Source organism: Berghia stephanieae, chromosome 4 (genome assembly GCF_034508935.2).
Source record: "Berghia stephanieae isolate SIO BIC M18660-M18661 chromosome 4, UCSD_Bste_1.3, whole genome shotgun sequence".
Taxonomy (NCBI): Eukaryota; Metazoa; Mollusca; class Gastropoda; order Nudibranchia; family Aeolidiidae; genus Berghia; species Berghia stephanieae.
This window is the reverse complement of record NC_088363.1, coordinates 88,381,515-88,397,835: the sequence shown is the minus strand read 5'-3', so window position 1 is coordinate 88,397,835 and position 16,321 is coordinate 88,381,515. Positions and strand designations below refer to the sequence as shown.

The 16,321-nt window shown below is 39.0% G+C and overlaps 1 protein-coding gene across 2 annotated transcripts in view; it reads right to left on the bottom strand.

Moving 5' to 3' along the window:
• Nucleotides 1–12,486: 12,486 nt before the first annotated feature.
• Nucleotides 12,487–16,321, bottom strand: part of LOC144971506 (putative cysteine--tRNA ligase, mitochondrial) — a 29,947-nt gene continuing 26,112 nt past the window's right edge. For both annotated transcript variants that reach the window (XM_078912478.1, XM_078912479.1), the window contains 2 exons: nucleotides 16,141–16,262; nucleotides 12,487–15,540 (listed from right to left, as the gene is read on the bottom strand). In XM_078912478.1, the coding sequence (XP_078768604.1) occupies nucleotides 15,484–15,540; nucleotides 16,141–16,262 (179 nt within the window). In that variant the 3' untranslated portion in view covers nucleotides 12,487–15,483. The remainder of the gene's footprint in view (nucleotides 15,541–16,140; nucleotides 16,263–16,321) is intronic.

Here is a 16,321-nt window from a genome sequence, read left to right as displayed (position 1 = left end):
CCTACAAACATAAATCAAATATAGATCTATTGGGCTTTGTGATCAGCGATAACATGGCGCTTGGCTTACTGTCTGTATGTACAAGGGTTTAAATCTGGCGGTACTCATTTTACTTCATACCCACTATACCTGCTGTCATGCAGGGCAGCAACGAAAGAACTACATCTTTCCCTGTCCGTGGTCGTCGTCATCAGGGAGCTCCGGGTCCTCCAATCTCTCATTTCTCCCTCCACTGGTCTGGCTTTTGGCGGTACATAATTGAGTACTTGAAAAATGCTCTTTACTCATATTTTTTTCCACCGTTCTCATGTGTAAAATTCTTCATTGTGGAGATGCGAGTCCAGGAGAAGAAATATCATCTCCCAAAACTAACTATACATTTGACTGTTTCCCTCCCAGCCAGGGTATCCGGCCAGAGCCAGGACAAAACTAAGTAATCTCATTCCAAGACAAAGACAGAAAGCATATTGGAAACCAGACATAGGGGGATAGAAGACACAGTATGTTTTGTTGGATTATTTTTGCAACAAGTTTTATTGAAGCAAATATTTTCGTACAATATGTTTCCCATAAGCCAATATATGTCACTGACCGTAGTGAGGTTGAGTGGAGTTAACTAGTTATATATTATAATTATAACCTACAGACAGAACACCTGGACCATATATTTAAACATTATTAACTACTGAGCTTCTATAATAAATGGATTGATGAAGCTACAAAAAGTTGAGCCCTTATAAATTCATTATTTTTACATCAAATGTTTGTTTGTTTGTTTTTAAGGGTTTTACGGCACTTGCAACACATTAAGGTTATATCAGCGCCAGTAAAAAGGAAGAAAATGGGATAGTAAAAAGTTTTAGAATTACAATTAAAGCACACAAGAAAAGGTAAGATAAAGGAGAATTGGTTCAAATAGGAAACAGATGTAGATTCCAAGAGCAAACCATCAAAGTACTTAGTTTGAGACCATCTAAAAGTCTTACCCAGACACCAGCACAAGACCCAACTAAGAGGAATACACTCAAATGTTTACAAATCATATGTTAAAAATAAAAAATAAAAATAATACATAACAGAGAGATGATTTACAAGGAAAAAAATATCATCTCCCAAAACTTAACTATACATTTCCGTCCCAGCCAGGACTCCGACCAGGGCCAGGAAAATGACCAAGCAATCTCATTCCAAGACAAAGACAGAAAGTATGTTGGAAAATAGATATAAAGGGATAGAAGACACAGTGTGTACCTCCCTGCCCACTATGGGAGGTCAGGATCCCCACCCAGTTACATCAAATGATAACGTTTCAAAAACAGTCTAGGATGCAAGAAGGACATCTGAGGGATTGAGTAAATACAGACAGGGTAATAGTAACAGTAATATTGCAACTTTGATAAGTAAACAAACTCAATCGCTCTCTTGTTGTGAAGTATATTTATTCAATAAGACAAAAGATTTACATTTTATATCCTGTATGTGTTCTTTGAATACTGATGGATAAGCAAGTCTGTATATTATGGAATAAGCAGTAAGTTGAAGTATATACATACACAAATAATGCATTTCCATTATTTTCACTAAGTAAATGACGCTTCCCTTTGCATGCTATATTTTGGTATCTGTATAAATTAACAAGTGGCTATTTTTACAGTCCCGTAAAGACGGTTCTCGGACTTGGAACTATTTTTACAGTCCCCTAAAGACGGTTCTCGGACTTGGAACTATTTTTACAGTCCCGTAAAGACGGTTCTCGAACTTGGAACTATTTTTACAGTCCCATAAAGACGGTACTCGGACTCGGAACTATTTTTACAGTCCCGTAAACACGGTTCTCGTGGCTATTTTTACGGCGTTAATGCTCTTCTGTTGTGGTAGTCTGGAATCTGTTATCTTACTGCGAACAATTTGCTCGACACTGTTATCTTGTCAGATAAAGCGACCGACAAAATCATGGAAGAATCTAGCCATTTCGTTGTTGGACAAGAATTTTCAAATTTTCAAAGCCTTGAAAATGCAATTACTGAATATTCAAACTCTGCGGCTGTGAAACTTTATAAGAGAAATACCAGGACAATCAAAACTGCACTCCAGCGTTGCCCGAAGAAAGTCATCAATGAAGCTTTAAAATACAGCAAGGTGGACTATGTGTGTATTCATGGTTGATGTTCGTACAAGTCTATCTCAAATGGCCACAGACCAAATCAATCATGAGTATTTTTTCAATTAAATATCCATGTTGTGGATGCCCGGCCACCCATCCTTTTTATGGAAGTATTTTATGGTTGCACTCTACTATTTAAAAAAAAAAAAATTAATTAAATGACTTTTTTAGCCAGATGCAAAGGCCTTGAAAAGCGGGTGTTTCTTTTTTACGAAAACCTCCAAAAACCATAGGCTCAGGTTCACTCCTCACTGGTGTGCACCTTCTCACTTAAGCTGCGTGCATCAACAGATGGACAGACTCTAGATGTTACCCATTTTGACACTGAGCATCGTGGCCACAACTTGTCTGAAGTAAGGAATTAGTACAGTAATTTATAATAGGTCATATAATAGGACAAAGAATAAGATGTCTGAAAAAAGACCGTTTTATATTTTACAGGGCAGCCAAGGTTTGAGATTTTTTTTTCCATTTAAAAAAAAGAAAAGGACATTATTTAGATTTTTTTTAAATGATCTCATCAGATTATCTTGTTTCTTTAATATCATCAGGCTTCCTTTCCACACTTTCCTGGCAATAGAAAGCTCAGTACCACAAGACAATAGAAAGCTCGCTACCATTGAGAAGAGTTATGTGCAGCAGTTGCTTAAATTGATTGCCAAACTGGTACAACAACATGTCAAGGCGACCACTGGAAAAAAATGTATGCCTGAAGGATCTTCACAATTTAGCAAGTTCATTGCCTGCATCAAACGCCCAAGATATTGTCACTGTCCTTAAGAAATCTGAAGGTAATTTTTCCATTACTACTAGTTTATCTACATTATTAATTTGCTTTTAGTCGCTTATAAATCAAAAGACTTAATACAGTGGACCACTGATACAGTCCACCTCTGATACAACAACGAAAACGTTTTAAATAAATCCACGTTTTTTTTTCCCTTTCTATTTGACACTACTGAAGTCACCTCACATTCAACGAAGTTCATAATCACACTCCTTTCCAAACTCACATTTAACACATTGGCATTGTCTGTCAGACATTTATATTATAATGCACTTACAGTCAAGGGAATAGGGGTGGGGCATGGCATGTGTGTGTGTTTGAGTGGGATGATAAGAATTGGTCTCTCTTTGTGTGGCAGTGTTTGCGTGGTAGGCTGGATGTCTACGTGTATCATTGTGAATGAATGTGTGTTAACTTAGCTGTGTGCATCTACATGGATTCACACATCCACAGGGACGGAGGGTGTGATGTCTGACCGAGCACACACACACACACACACATACACACACACACATACATGCATTTTGCAAAGAAAGTCACACATTAGTTTTCCAATAATCAGGAAAATAAAGAAATTTGATTTATAAAAATGTCTGTTTTAGTCTTGCCTGTATTTTTGAAGGTGAAGGAGGACAGCCGCTTCTCTACATATGCGATATGTTTTGCAGCGGAAAAGTCAGGAGGGGATGGATCCCTCATTGGAGCCCAAAGGATGGGCGGTTGTGGAGGATCTATCCCTCCAACAATGAGGCCAGAGTAAGGATGCTGACCTGAGGGATAGTCCTAAGAGGAAGAAAAATGGATTTAAATGGGAGAAACCCATTTATAATCGTGGATGACGATGGAAAAGAGATCGCTGTCACCAAACTTTTCATTGGAGGAATTCCAATCTCATTCTCAAACGAAGAGATTGAAAAGAAGATCAAGTTGTTAGGATTCAAAACGTCAAGTAGGATGGTGATGGAGCGGGTAAGGTAAAATGATGGCATGGGGGACAGGGAGAAGGATGATGTTTCACACCCCTACTGCCCCAACACCAAGATTTATATATGTCAGGATTTTTAAAGGTTTCCTGTACTACAAAGAGATGGACAATAATTGGTGCAGAAATTGCACAGAGCACGGTCACAGGGCCACAGCGTGCGCAAAGCAAGTCGTCTGCCAAAGATGCAAGACAGGTGGACATCGGGAAATTGATTGTCCCAATGGAACATACATTGAAAAGAATAAAGGGCCCGAGTTGATGTCTCAGTCAGTGCATTTGGAAGAAAAAGGAGTGAAAAAAGAGGATGATAGAGTAGAAAACGATGTTTTAAAATGAAAATGATGTTTAATTTCAATACAAATAGGAGTTGATGTTTTCAAGAAAAAGAATCTCAACATATATTGATATTAAATTTTAATAATTTTACAGGAATTAAAGCTTTAGTTTATTTGAAGGCCCTAGAGGGAGAACACCTGACTCTCACACAAATGAACCTGTTTCAACACAGAATAGACTCAGATGTTTCTCTTTACTTCCCCTCTCCCTCCCACCAACGTCAACTTTCTTTACAAGATTTGAAGACAGCCTATCATGACAAAGTTTCCATTTTCTATCCACAGATGCCGTTATTGAAATCATGGAGAACCAAGGCGTACTGGAAGATGTCTTCTACCAACGGAAAGGATGGCAAGCACTCTACAGGATGTATCCAGAGCTCATCCAGAGCTCATTTTCATTGATGCCAACTAAACAATGTGAACATGCCTCTGAATGTGTTGCTTGGTTTAGACGGCAATGGTGATACATACTTCATATGTCTGTGGCTTGTCAATAGTGAGACAAGACCAGTTATGAAGGCTATGTTCGAATTTTTTCAAAAGCATAACTCATCTGTTCCAGCACCCTTCATGGCTGATAAGGATTGGCTGGAAAGAGGGGTCATACCAGAGTAATTCCCAGAGGCACACCTCTTAATATGCCTCTTCCACACGCTTCGCACTTTTAGGAGGAAAGTGACAGAAAAGTCAATGGCTTGTACTTCAGGCCAGAGAAAATTGTACTTGGAAATATTACAGAACCTGGCTTATGCAAAAAACCAGGAAGAGTATGACAAGTTAGTAACAAGGTTAGAAGCCACTGAAAACCAGAAACTTATCACATACTTTAAGAGAAACTGGCACGATATCAGATATGAGTGAGTGCTTGGTCTCACATATAAAGCTCAGCATTTAGGAAACCAAACTAACAATAGGCTGGAAGCTATAAATCAAAAACAAGTTATGAAAAGAAATGCAGGCCTTGGAGAGTTTGCAACAGGACTAATGCTCTGCCTTGACAGCCTGGAACAAGAAAGAGAGGCAAGAGCCGCCATGGTCTTCGAAAAGGTGGATGTGTATTGGTACACGGGCTGGGGCTTAGTGGAGGAGTATATGCTAACACTACCTCCATTTGCCTTCCAAAAAGTGAGAGCCAAGTTTAAGGAATCAAGGTCACTCAAAGTGTCAGGAGAGGATGAAGAACATGAGCGTATCGCTTTTGGGAGCTATACAACCTCTTTAAGAGACTGCACATGAGGTTTTATTTCAAACAATGGAACTAACATGCAAACACATTAGGACCCATCGTCAAATGGACCTCTTTGTGGATGGGCTTTGTTCACAGCGCTGGTCAAAAGACTTTTATAGTGGCCGGCTTTATTCTAGAGGTTCATCAGGGATATCTCTCCAAGTATCACAGGTACCGCCAAGAACAGCTATTCCATCAGAAGGAGAAAAATACAGAATGACATTTCAAGTAGCCAGGCAGCTTGCCTCTACAGCTTCACAGCTCCCTCTTCGGGAGTTTCACAAGGCCATCGATGTATTGCAAGATTTTTCTTCGTTGTGGGAACAAGGAAAAGAGTTCATGTTGCTTGTAGTGGATGCCAATCCAACGCAAACAGTTGTAGACCATACACTAGTGGCCCCTCCATCTGCTGTTGAAGCTCCTGACATCACCTATTCATCTGCTGTTGAAACTCATGAGGTCCACCATTCATCTGCTGTTGAAACTCATGAGGTCCACCATTCATCTGCTGTTGAAACTCCTGAGGTCCACCATTCATCTGCTGTTGAAACTCATGAGGTCCCCCATTCATCTGTTGTTGAAACTCCTGAGGTCCCCCATTCATCTGCTGTTGAAAATCCTGAGGTCCTCCATTCATCTGCCATCGAAGCTCCTGAGGTCCCCCATTCATCGGTTGTTGAAACTCCTGAGGTCCCCCATTCATCTGCTGTTGAAATTCATGGGTCCCCCATACATCTGCCATTAACATTCCTGTGACATCTCACATGCCACTTATAGAATGAATAACATAAACTCCCTAAAAGGGCTTCAAAAAGGGGTAGGCCAAAGGGAGCAGAGGTGACCGTCATAGGATTATGTAAAAGGAACAAAAGTAAAGGATTTTTAAGGCCATATAAGGATCTTTCTTCATAGTTGCCAACCGTTCCGTAAAATACGGAACAAATCCGTATTTTACTTCCCGGCTCCGTAATTCCGTATTTTTAGTTCAAAATCCGTATTTTGTCATTTTTGTCTGTCTTCATCAGTTTTCGGTAATTTGCGGTAATCATGGCATGTGATTTTTGGTTACTGGCGGAGATTTGGGTCGTGAACTTACAAGATCGGTTATTTCTTAACAACTTCATTGGCATCTACTTATAAGGCATTCAACCGAACAGCTTGACTCATTAGTTCATTAGCCATACTTCAATCGAACGGAATCGAGCTCATTTTTAACATAGATGGTCTTTTTTTCTGTTTACATTTACATTGAACACCAATTGGTTTGCTTCTTTGGTTTTATTTTATTATGTTTGATGTGATGGAATTTTAATTAATCTGTATTTCTGGATTGTATACATGAACTGGATTTATTTTGATCGGAATTCTACAATTTGAACAGTGATACTTTGTAATTATATACATTGTTTTATTAATATTAGATATTTAATTGTATTTGTGTCAGTGATTCTGCAATACTTTCAATTCTCCTCCCATTTAAATTTGCAAATATGGATTCGTCTCTACCGCCTCCGGCCAAGAAAAATTGCAGGGAACAACAATTCAGTATGAAATATTGTGAGGATTTTCTTTCATAAGTTCATCAAACGTATCTACCCTTCACGCATTCTGCAAACCGTGTAGAAAAAACAAACATTTCTCATGGTGGCAGGTTAGACATTGTGCAGCATACTAAAACTGCAATTCATGCAAAAAATTGTAAAATGGAGGTTGAGGTTTGTTTGTTTGTTTGTTTTTAGGTGTTTAACGGCGCTTTCGACACTATTTAGGTCATTTAAGCGCCCGTTTCTGTCTTTCATCAATCTTTTATCGGCCCCGAGGGGCCACAGCTGATCAAAACGTGTACTGTTGTAATAAAATCTTTATAAAATCATAATAGTTACATGTTTGTTAAGTAAAAATATCTATTTACAATTTCTGCAGGAGTTCACATTCCTGCAGATACTTTAAAATTGTAAGCGGATCGACCGACTGGAACAGAGACTTCAAGTCTCTGTTATCATAATGTTGTGACCTTATCTGTTCTAATTCTGTACATTCAATTAACCCATAGAGGCCCGGTGTTTACTAAAAAAAATTCCCCTGAGGCCCAGTGTAAGGGGCATAACTCTTAACAAAAAAATACCAACACAAAGTTAAAAAATTATTAAACGAGAACCAAATGACATAAAATTATAATTTTAATTCCTTTTTATAGCCAGATAAATTTGCTTTCGAATGATATATAACATGACATGTTTTGATTTCAATAAATTGGGGAAAAAAATATTTTTAAAAAAAAACTCGTTCCCCGCACCCCCATTCCCGTCATTTTCGTCAATCTCGGACTCCGATTCAGTGTCCGAATCACCTCGATCGGGTGCTAACGCCTCGTCTTGTCCATCTCCACCATCGTTTACATCTTCTCTTTCTAGTTCGATATCGCTTTCATTTCCAAAATCCTCTTCATTGTCTACACCACTCTCCAAAACATCATTTCTAGCGCCACGCAGTAAACTCGTGAGGTACGGGAATGCCATTTTTCTGAATTCGATTACTCACATGCTATCAACGATATAAACGTGCGGTAAAAAGGAAAAGGAAATAGAACGATCGCATTACGTTTACGATGTTTCCGGTTTAGAATAAAACGAAGTGATCCGTTGCAATAACAAAGTAAACATGATCCGTTTTTTCTCGGGGGCCGCGGGCGATGACAGGCGATGCGGGCCTCAACAGTCGCGGGCGACTCCAGGGGAAGCGGGCCTCTATGGGTTAAAATGTGTTGAACTGTCAGGTCACAGTTACATCTTCTGCAGAGGGGTTTTTCATCCCTCTCCAGAAGGAAACGGTGAGTGAGGGCAGTATGTCCGATCCAGAGTCGAGTTATTTTTACCTCGTCTCTTCTTTTTAGCCCCGAGTTGGGTCTGGGGCCGAGGTCACTTTTAATTTGTTTTAATTTGTTATGTACATCTCGACTCCAGGATCGTTCCCATTCCTTTCGGACATGTTTTTTTATATTGATCTTTAAATCCGTGTGTGGGATTTTACTGCCCTCTTGTAATTCTTGGCTCACCGCCTCTTTTGCCAGTCGATCCGCTTCTTCGTTCCCCTGGATACCCACATGACTAGGTACCCAGAGAAAACTAACTTTCTTTTTCTTAATAAATAATTTATTTGCACCTTCCAAGATGTGCAGCGATGTGACCTTAGTAACATACTGGAGAGCCAGTTTTTTCCTCCTGAGATGGAGAGGTGGCTCATCTGCCTCAGCATAAAGGCTTGCCACTGGAGAAGTGCGGAAAGCCCAGAGTGCCAAGCGCAGTCCCTGATGATGAATTGGGTCCAGCATGCCTAAGTAGGATGGTTTTGCAGAGCCGTATACAAAAGATGCGTAGTCCAGTTTTGATCGAATAAGGGTTCGGTATATCCTTAGAAGAGTGTTTGTGTCCGAACCCCATTCCATGCTCGACAGAACTCTCATTATTCTCATTGCTTTCATGCATCGCAGTCTGAGATCTTTGATATGGGCGAGGAAATTTAGTTTCCTATCAAAGATCAAACCCAGGAATCGGGCTTCGTCCTTTACCTCAATTCTGGAATTGTTGAGATAAAGGTCAGGCTGTCTAATGCAGGTGCGTTTTCGGCAGAAGTGGACAGCTACTGTTTTTGATGGGGAGAAGGAGAAACCATTGAGATTTGCCCACTCCGACAGTTTGTTTAGTTGGAGTTGTAACTGTCTCTCAATGGTGTCCATACTCGATTTACTTCGATAGCATACAAGAAAGTCATCAACATATAAGGAACAGTCAACATTCTGTCTCATTGCATTCACTATTGAGTTTATTTTAATCTCAAACAGAATGGGAGACAGAATGCTACCCTGTGGAACTCCCTCTTCCTGATCAAATGGATCAGAAAAGGTGGATCCTGCTTTGACCTGAAAGGATCTGTTGTTTAAAAATGCTCTGACAAACATTGGAAGGTTTCCTCGCAGACCAAGATTGTGCAGATCTTTGAGGATTCCGAATTTCCAAGTTGTGTCAAAGGCCTTCTCGACCCTGCACTTGTATCATTAAAGTGCCAGAGTTGTTCCTGTTCACTGCCTTTGGTGTACCGGCGCCATTTGCTTTGAGTGCCTTGCTGATGGTGAAGATACTCAAAGTGTTCAGTTTGATGTTTTCCTCATTCGGTTGAATTACCAGGAACGGCGAGAATTTTGGGGTTGCCATTCCTGGTAAGTCATCAAGAGTCATTGGGGCAGTTATCTTTCTTTTTTTACCTGTCTGGGGTGGGGCTTTAAGGGGAGAGTTTTTCATATTTTTGGCCATGATATATATAAATTTTTATTCAACCCGGCTATATTGTGCGGAGGTTGAGGGAAAACAGTCTCATTCACTGACTTCATTTTTCACACAATCAAACTCTGTGGATACTTCTGTTATAAATGCGGAGTGTCTCTTCACTGCATTTTTTTTTAGAACACAACATTCCGATGGCAGCAGCAGACCACATCGCGCATTTATTGAGGAAAGCTTTTCCAAAGTCAGAAGAAGTGAAGAAATATGCAGCAGGTCGTACAAAGACATCGTGCATCGTGAAAGAGATGGCCTGCCAATACAAATTGGAAATCTCAGCAAAACTTGAACATGTTCCTTTTGCCCTTTCAACTGATGGCAGTCATACAAATGATTCAAAACTATACCCAATTGTTATATCCTTTCCTGACACTGTCACTAAATCTATTAAGCTCCAAGTCATTTCCATTCCGAACCTTGAAGAAAAATCAATAGGCATTAACATTGCAAATCTGGTAGTGAATGAACTGGAATAACTAAATGTGCCCATATCCAACTGCATCGCAATGGGCTCAGATAATGCCCCGGTTATGTTAGGACACAATTCAGGTGTGATTTCAATTCAAAGATATTCGCTCTAGACTGCCCATGTCACCTTTTAAACATTGCATCCCACAAAGTGGCACAGATGTTACCGGTCTCCGTTGATGCACTTTTAATCGATCTGTTTTACTACCTGGAAAATAGTGTGAATAGAAAGCAGAGGCTAACTGACATGCAGATAGAATGTGGCAATGAGGTGAGGAAGATGTTGAAGCATGATTGTACGCGCTGGCTTTCTCTCGGTCAGTGCCTTCCAAGATTGACAACTCAGTGGGACACATTGACAAAATTTATTGATGGAGAGATTGAGATGGACACAGATGCTAAAATTACAAGTAGTGCACAATTACAGGGTTTCAAAATTCCAAAAAAGACAGATGGTGAGAGAACATCAAAAAATGTACAGGTTACTGAAAAGCCATCACAAGTGAAGAGAGTTAGGTCTGGGGAAGGAAAATCAAAACAGGATCAGCAGCTAAGGAAATCCAAAACTGCGATAGGTGACAATAAGCCAGAAGAAAAGAAAGTAATTAAATTACATAGAATGCTACACGACAACCGCTGTAGAGCGTATGCTGAATTTGTTCTTTTCTCTATTAAAATGTTTGAAAAAACTAATGCAACTTTGCAGTCCAGTGAGCCATTGATCCATGAACTCAGACAAATTTTGACTGCATTCCTGAAAGAGCTGTTATTGTGCTTCTTAAAACCCAATGCCATCATTGACAGAGATCCGCTTTACATTGATTTTAGGGCAAAAGATATGCAGAAGAAAGACTCTGACATGAGGATAGGAAATGGTGCCTTGGACCATGTAGAGAAATTGGAAGGGAAAGACTTGATAGAATTTTTTTATTCTGTTAGGCAATATTACCATTGTTATAGCTAACTTTAATCTTAAGTCAGACGTCCTTAAACATGCAGAAGTAGCAGATGTTGAGAAGAGGACAGAATCTAGCTTTTCATCTGTTAGATTCTTCATTAAGAAACATCCATGCCTTGTTTTACTGAATGGGGACACGAAGGTTAAAGCTATGGATGGATTAGAGGAAGAGTTTACACATTTTCAAATAGAGTCCTTTGATTCTTCATTCTACAATCAGTCCATCAGCAAACAGTGGTTTGAGATTGGAAAGAAAAGATTTGCTTGGAAAAATGAAATTTCAGAGATTGTCCTTTTTTATGTTGGGACTGTTAACAATTCCACACAGCAACAGTGAATGTGAGAGGATTTTTAGTCAAGTTAGGAAGAACAAAACAGACTTTCGGGGGCCACTTTCAAACGACAGCCTATCAAACATTCAAAATCATTCATGGAGGGGAAGTGTTATGAGCAAATATTTTCACCACAATTGCTTAAAAGAGCTAAAGTTGCTACTTCAGCTTATGTAAAACAGAAATGAAGAGGGTATTAGTAATATGACTATGACCCAGTCCATGGCTTTGACATCTCCTTAGACAATTATTTTAACCCTTTTGAGGATTCTAATATATGCATGATGAAAAATCAACTTCCCAACATTCAAGTCTTCAGGTAAGCCTAATAAATTATCTTCATTATTATTACCTTGGAACTGTCCCTGGGCTCCGCTGCAGGCATACGGCCTTCCCGCGTCCTCGGCCGAGGGCGTTCCTCATTTTATTTTTGAAAAGTTGGCAGCTATGCTTTCTTCAGTGGAAATAGGACATATGATTCTGCACTGGATTGTGGTGGATGCTGATCCATGTGAGGTCCAAGAATTCTCCAAAATTCCATCCTCAGAAGAGGACCTATCAATGCAGGTTTTAGATCAGGAAGTTGACATTTCTGAGGTAAGGCAGTACTTCAGTGCGTGTGGAGGCCTGGGCCAATGTGCTTGATTTAGTTAATAGAAAAGAGAAATCCATGAATGGATTTGCAGCATATGTACTGAACGTTTAAATCTTCATACACAGGCAATTAGCTGTGATAGATGCCTCAACTGGCATCACATCAAGTGTGCCACCGCAAAGGGTTCTGTGCCTAAAGGACAAAGTCCTGTGAAAATTTATCATCTTTCAGGAAATGTCTGAAGACTGAGTTGTTCATTGAGACTTATTTTTTATGAAATAGATGTTGCTTAGATTTTGTTTTTATATTCATGCTTATTATGTAGTGTCGTGATTAAAAATTTTGTTTTGTTTGTTTGTTTTTAAACATTTTTATTATGTAAAGCGCCACAGAGCATGATTAACGTAGATGTTTAGGCGCTATATAAATTCATTATTTACTTTTACTACTATTACTAAAGGAAATTGGTTCTGCCACTCATGTAAGGTTTAAAGTACAGTATATGTGAGTTGTTGTATCGTGGCTCTACTCTACATCTCTTGGATATCATTTTAATTTGTTCAAAACCTTACTGGATTTGTTGAGTTGGTTATTATCAGTGTTGTCAAGGGTACCTGTACTGTCAGCATCCCTAAAAGTTTTGGCAGAGAACAAGAAAACCACCTCCTAACTTTAAGGGATGGGAGGAGCAATATAGCGACCACCCTTGTCTGGGTCACTCGGTAAAGGAGTATGCGCAACGCAATGGTGGGACCAAAGAAAAACGCCCTCTCCACCTCGGCTTCCTAATGATGATCATTCCTGGGCACCTCTATTCTTTTGGATCACGACTGCCCATGTTAGAGAATCATCTTTACTTGCTTTTTTTTTTTTATTCAAGAGAACAATATTTAGTTTTTGATCCGCTCTACAAAATATGCCCGTTGATTGACACTGTTCGCACGGCTTCAGAGAAATACTATTATCCTGGGATTGCTCTGAGCTTCAACGAAGTAATGATTCCCTTCACAGGTCGTTTCCACTTCAAACAGTACATCAAGGGGAAATCGAACCCATGGGGAGTGAAAGTTTGGTGCTGTGCTGAGCCATGCAATGGATACTTGTGCAATTTTTCATTCTACATGGGCAAGGAGGATTTTCCTACTGACAAGGGTCTTGGAAATCATGTTGTGTGGTCTCTGTCCAGAGATTTTTAGATAATTATCATCATTTTTACTATGACAATTTTTTTCCTTCTGTTCAGCTGGCTCGTGAACTCCTTGCCCGATCGACGAATTCATGCGGAATGATTCACACCAACAGAAAGTTGTGGCCAACAGACTCAAAACACATTGTTCTCTCTAATGGAGAGTCAAGAAATCTGCTGTGCTGTGTCTGGAGAGACAAAAGGCAGATCGCCATTCTTTCCACCAATGCGAGTCCAACAACAGACTCTGTGGAACACAGAGAGAAAGGTGGCATCATCACAAAGGATATTCCCTCTCCTGTTGCTACATAAAATGCCAATATAGGAGGTGTGGATTTAAATGACCAGTTAAGGTCTTATTACCCTATTGGCAGAAAGAGTGTTAAATGGTGGAGGTGCTGTTTTTAAAATTTAAAGTCGCCGTTTTGAATGCTAACATCTTGTATAAGAAGATGCCCCGTCCTCCAAACACCAAGCTGCCAGACCACTTTCAATTTCACCTGGATGTGGCATCGTCACTTATGACTCCCTCAAGGAAAAGGAGTGCCCCTGTACAACCCACAGTGAGAGGCCTAGCCACCATGGACTTAAATAAACACCGACGTGTGCGTCTTCCAGGTAGCAAAAAAAAACAGTGTTACAATTGCTGTGCTGAGGACCGATGCACAGAGTCTGGAAAACGCCCAGAGACTGTATATGGTTGTTCTTTATGCAACACACATCTTCGCAATGAACTGTGTTTTGTGAAATTCCACAAGAACATTTTGGATTAACCATGGACATTCTCAATGACAAACATGAACAATTTCTTTTTTTTTTTAAATCACAATTCAGATTTCAAGATTTTTTCAAACATTATTTGTTGGGTGTGGGGTAATTTAATTAATACATAGTTAAAGATCAATCATTCTGCTTTAATTTCATATTTTTCCAGTGTGTTGGCTTTACAAATGAGTAAGTTATTGATTATTTTGTGATGCGAGTATGTATTTTAGGCGGAGTTATCTCCCCTGCACTGGGAATAGGTTGATGTCTATGTATGGGAATGGCTGGCTGCTAAGGGTTAATACTGGTAAAGTAAAAACAAAAGCTAAACCTATAAAGTGTTACACCATGAGGGGTGTCGACTTCAAGCAGGAACTAAATATATTTTCAGTGTTTGATAAACTAGATCTATATTATGTCTCCGAAAGAAATATTTCAAGACATACAACCTAACCTTAACACTGACGATAGAAAACGGGCTGTACTGAACTGTAAACATAACTTATGCAAAAACACAAATTATATGTAATAAAAATGACAGTACCATAAAAATCGCTAAGAGAATTGTCTTACATTAATTGTTTGTTAACTTCAGCTTTAGATCTAAATATGTCAAATGAAATTGATTTTGCTTTCATTCACTTACTCTAGATCTGTACATCTAAATATCGGGAGAAATATGTGGTTTTGTGGATACTGCAAAAAGACATGTTTACATACATTTATGACTATAACTATGAACAGAACTGCATCAATGCCGTTAAAATAGCCATGAGAACTGTCTTTACGGGACCGTAAAAAATAGTTCTGACAATCATCTTTACAAAACTGTAAAAATAGCCCTGAGAATCATCTTTACGGGACTAAAAATAGACCTGAAATCATCTTTATGGGACTGTAAAAATAGCTCCGACAATCATCTTTACAGGACTGTAAAAATAGCCCAGAGAACCATCTTTATGGGACAGTAAAAACAACCACTGCGAACAAATTCGCACTCTCACTTTCTGTAACCAGGAGCATAATCAAACACAAGTCGATAGGCTCGAGGTAATTTGCATTAAGGATATTATACTGGGGTTAGAAAAGCAATTGTCTGTTTCATTGTCACATATCATATTCACTGGCTTTGCTCGACTATCAAATAGTAATTTAATACAATTCAGTGACCATCACTACTCACAAGGAACACACCCCTATGAGTAGAGTTAAAAGCAATGCATAAAATCACCAAAATTACTTCTTTTTTTTCTTTTTGGTAATAAAAGGATTGCGCACAGTACTGTTGATTATTTAAAATGCATTCACAGCTTTCCCTTTTCTTCATGCATATGTTATTTCTACTTTGGAGTCTTCACTTTTTCCACTACAGTCCATGAAGTCCCATCTTTGCCATCCTGTCAAAATGAAATGGTGAGTTTAAAAAAATGAGACCACAACATAAAGAATTGGAAAATCAGACTCTATAGTTTAAAAAACAAAATGTCCGTAAAAATTATGACTAATATTACAGTTATTGAAATGATAAATTACAATAAAAAAGGGAACCCGATGGCACAGTTGGGAGAGCACCCACTTCACATGCAAAAGGACTAAGATCTATCGCAGACAAAGTCGAGAATTTTAACTGACCCCCTGCCCACCCATCAGTGATTGGGTAGCTATGTCTATTAAATCTGGTGGAAAGCACTTTGTGATAGACTATTATACTATCCAAAGAATAGTAAACAATTGCTAATGTCCGTTTCAGGATATGGAAACTGGGATAAACGCGTGCTCCATGAACCTTTACGGCTCTGGAGAACTACTACTAAGTACAAAAACAGTCGAGTCCTTTCATTATTGTAAAGAGAGCAAAGTATTTTTTTTTCATTTCATTTTTGTCTCTGGATATTATGTTTGTATATAGAGCAATTCATTTGGTTTTTAATCAGTAAAATAGTTCTATTCTACAAGGCATAATATTTGTCTCACACAGAAGCAGAATATCTACTTACTCGTAATTCAACATCAGCTCTTTTCAAAAGTTCGACTCTGATTTCATCGCTGACATTCCACAAGGAGCCAAATGTTTTCTTCATCAGTATGGCAGCTGTCTGCTTTGGAATGTCCAACTCAGCTTTAAAACAAAACAAAAAACAAAATTAAGAGGTGAAAAAGACTGAAAAATTCATTTCG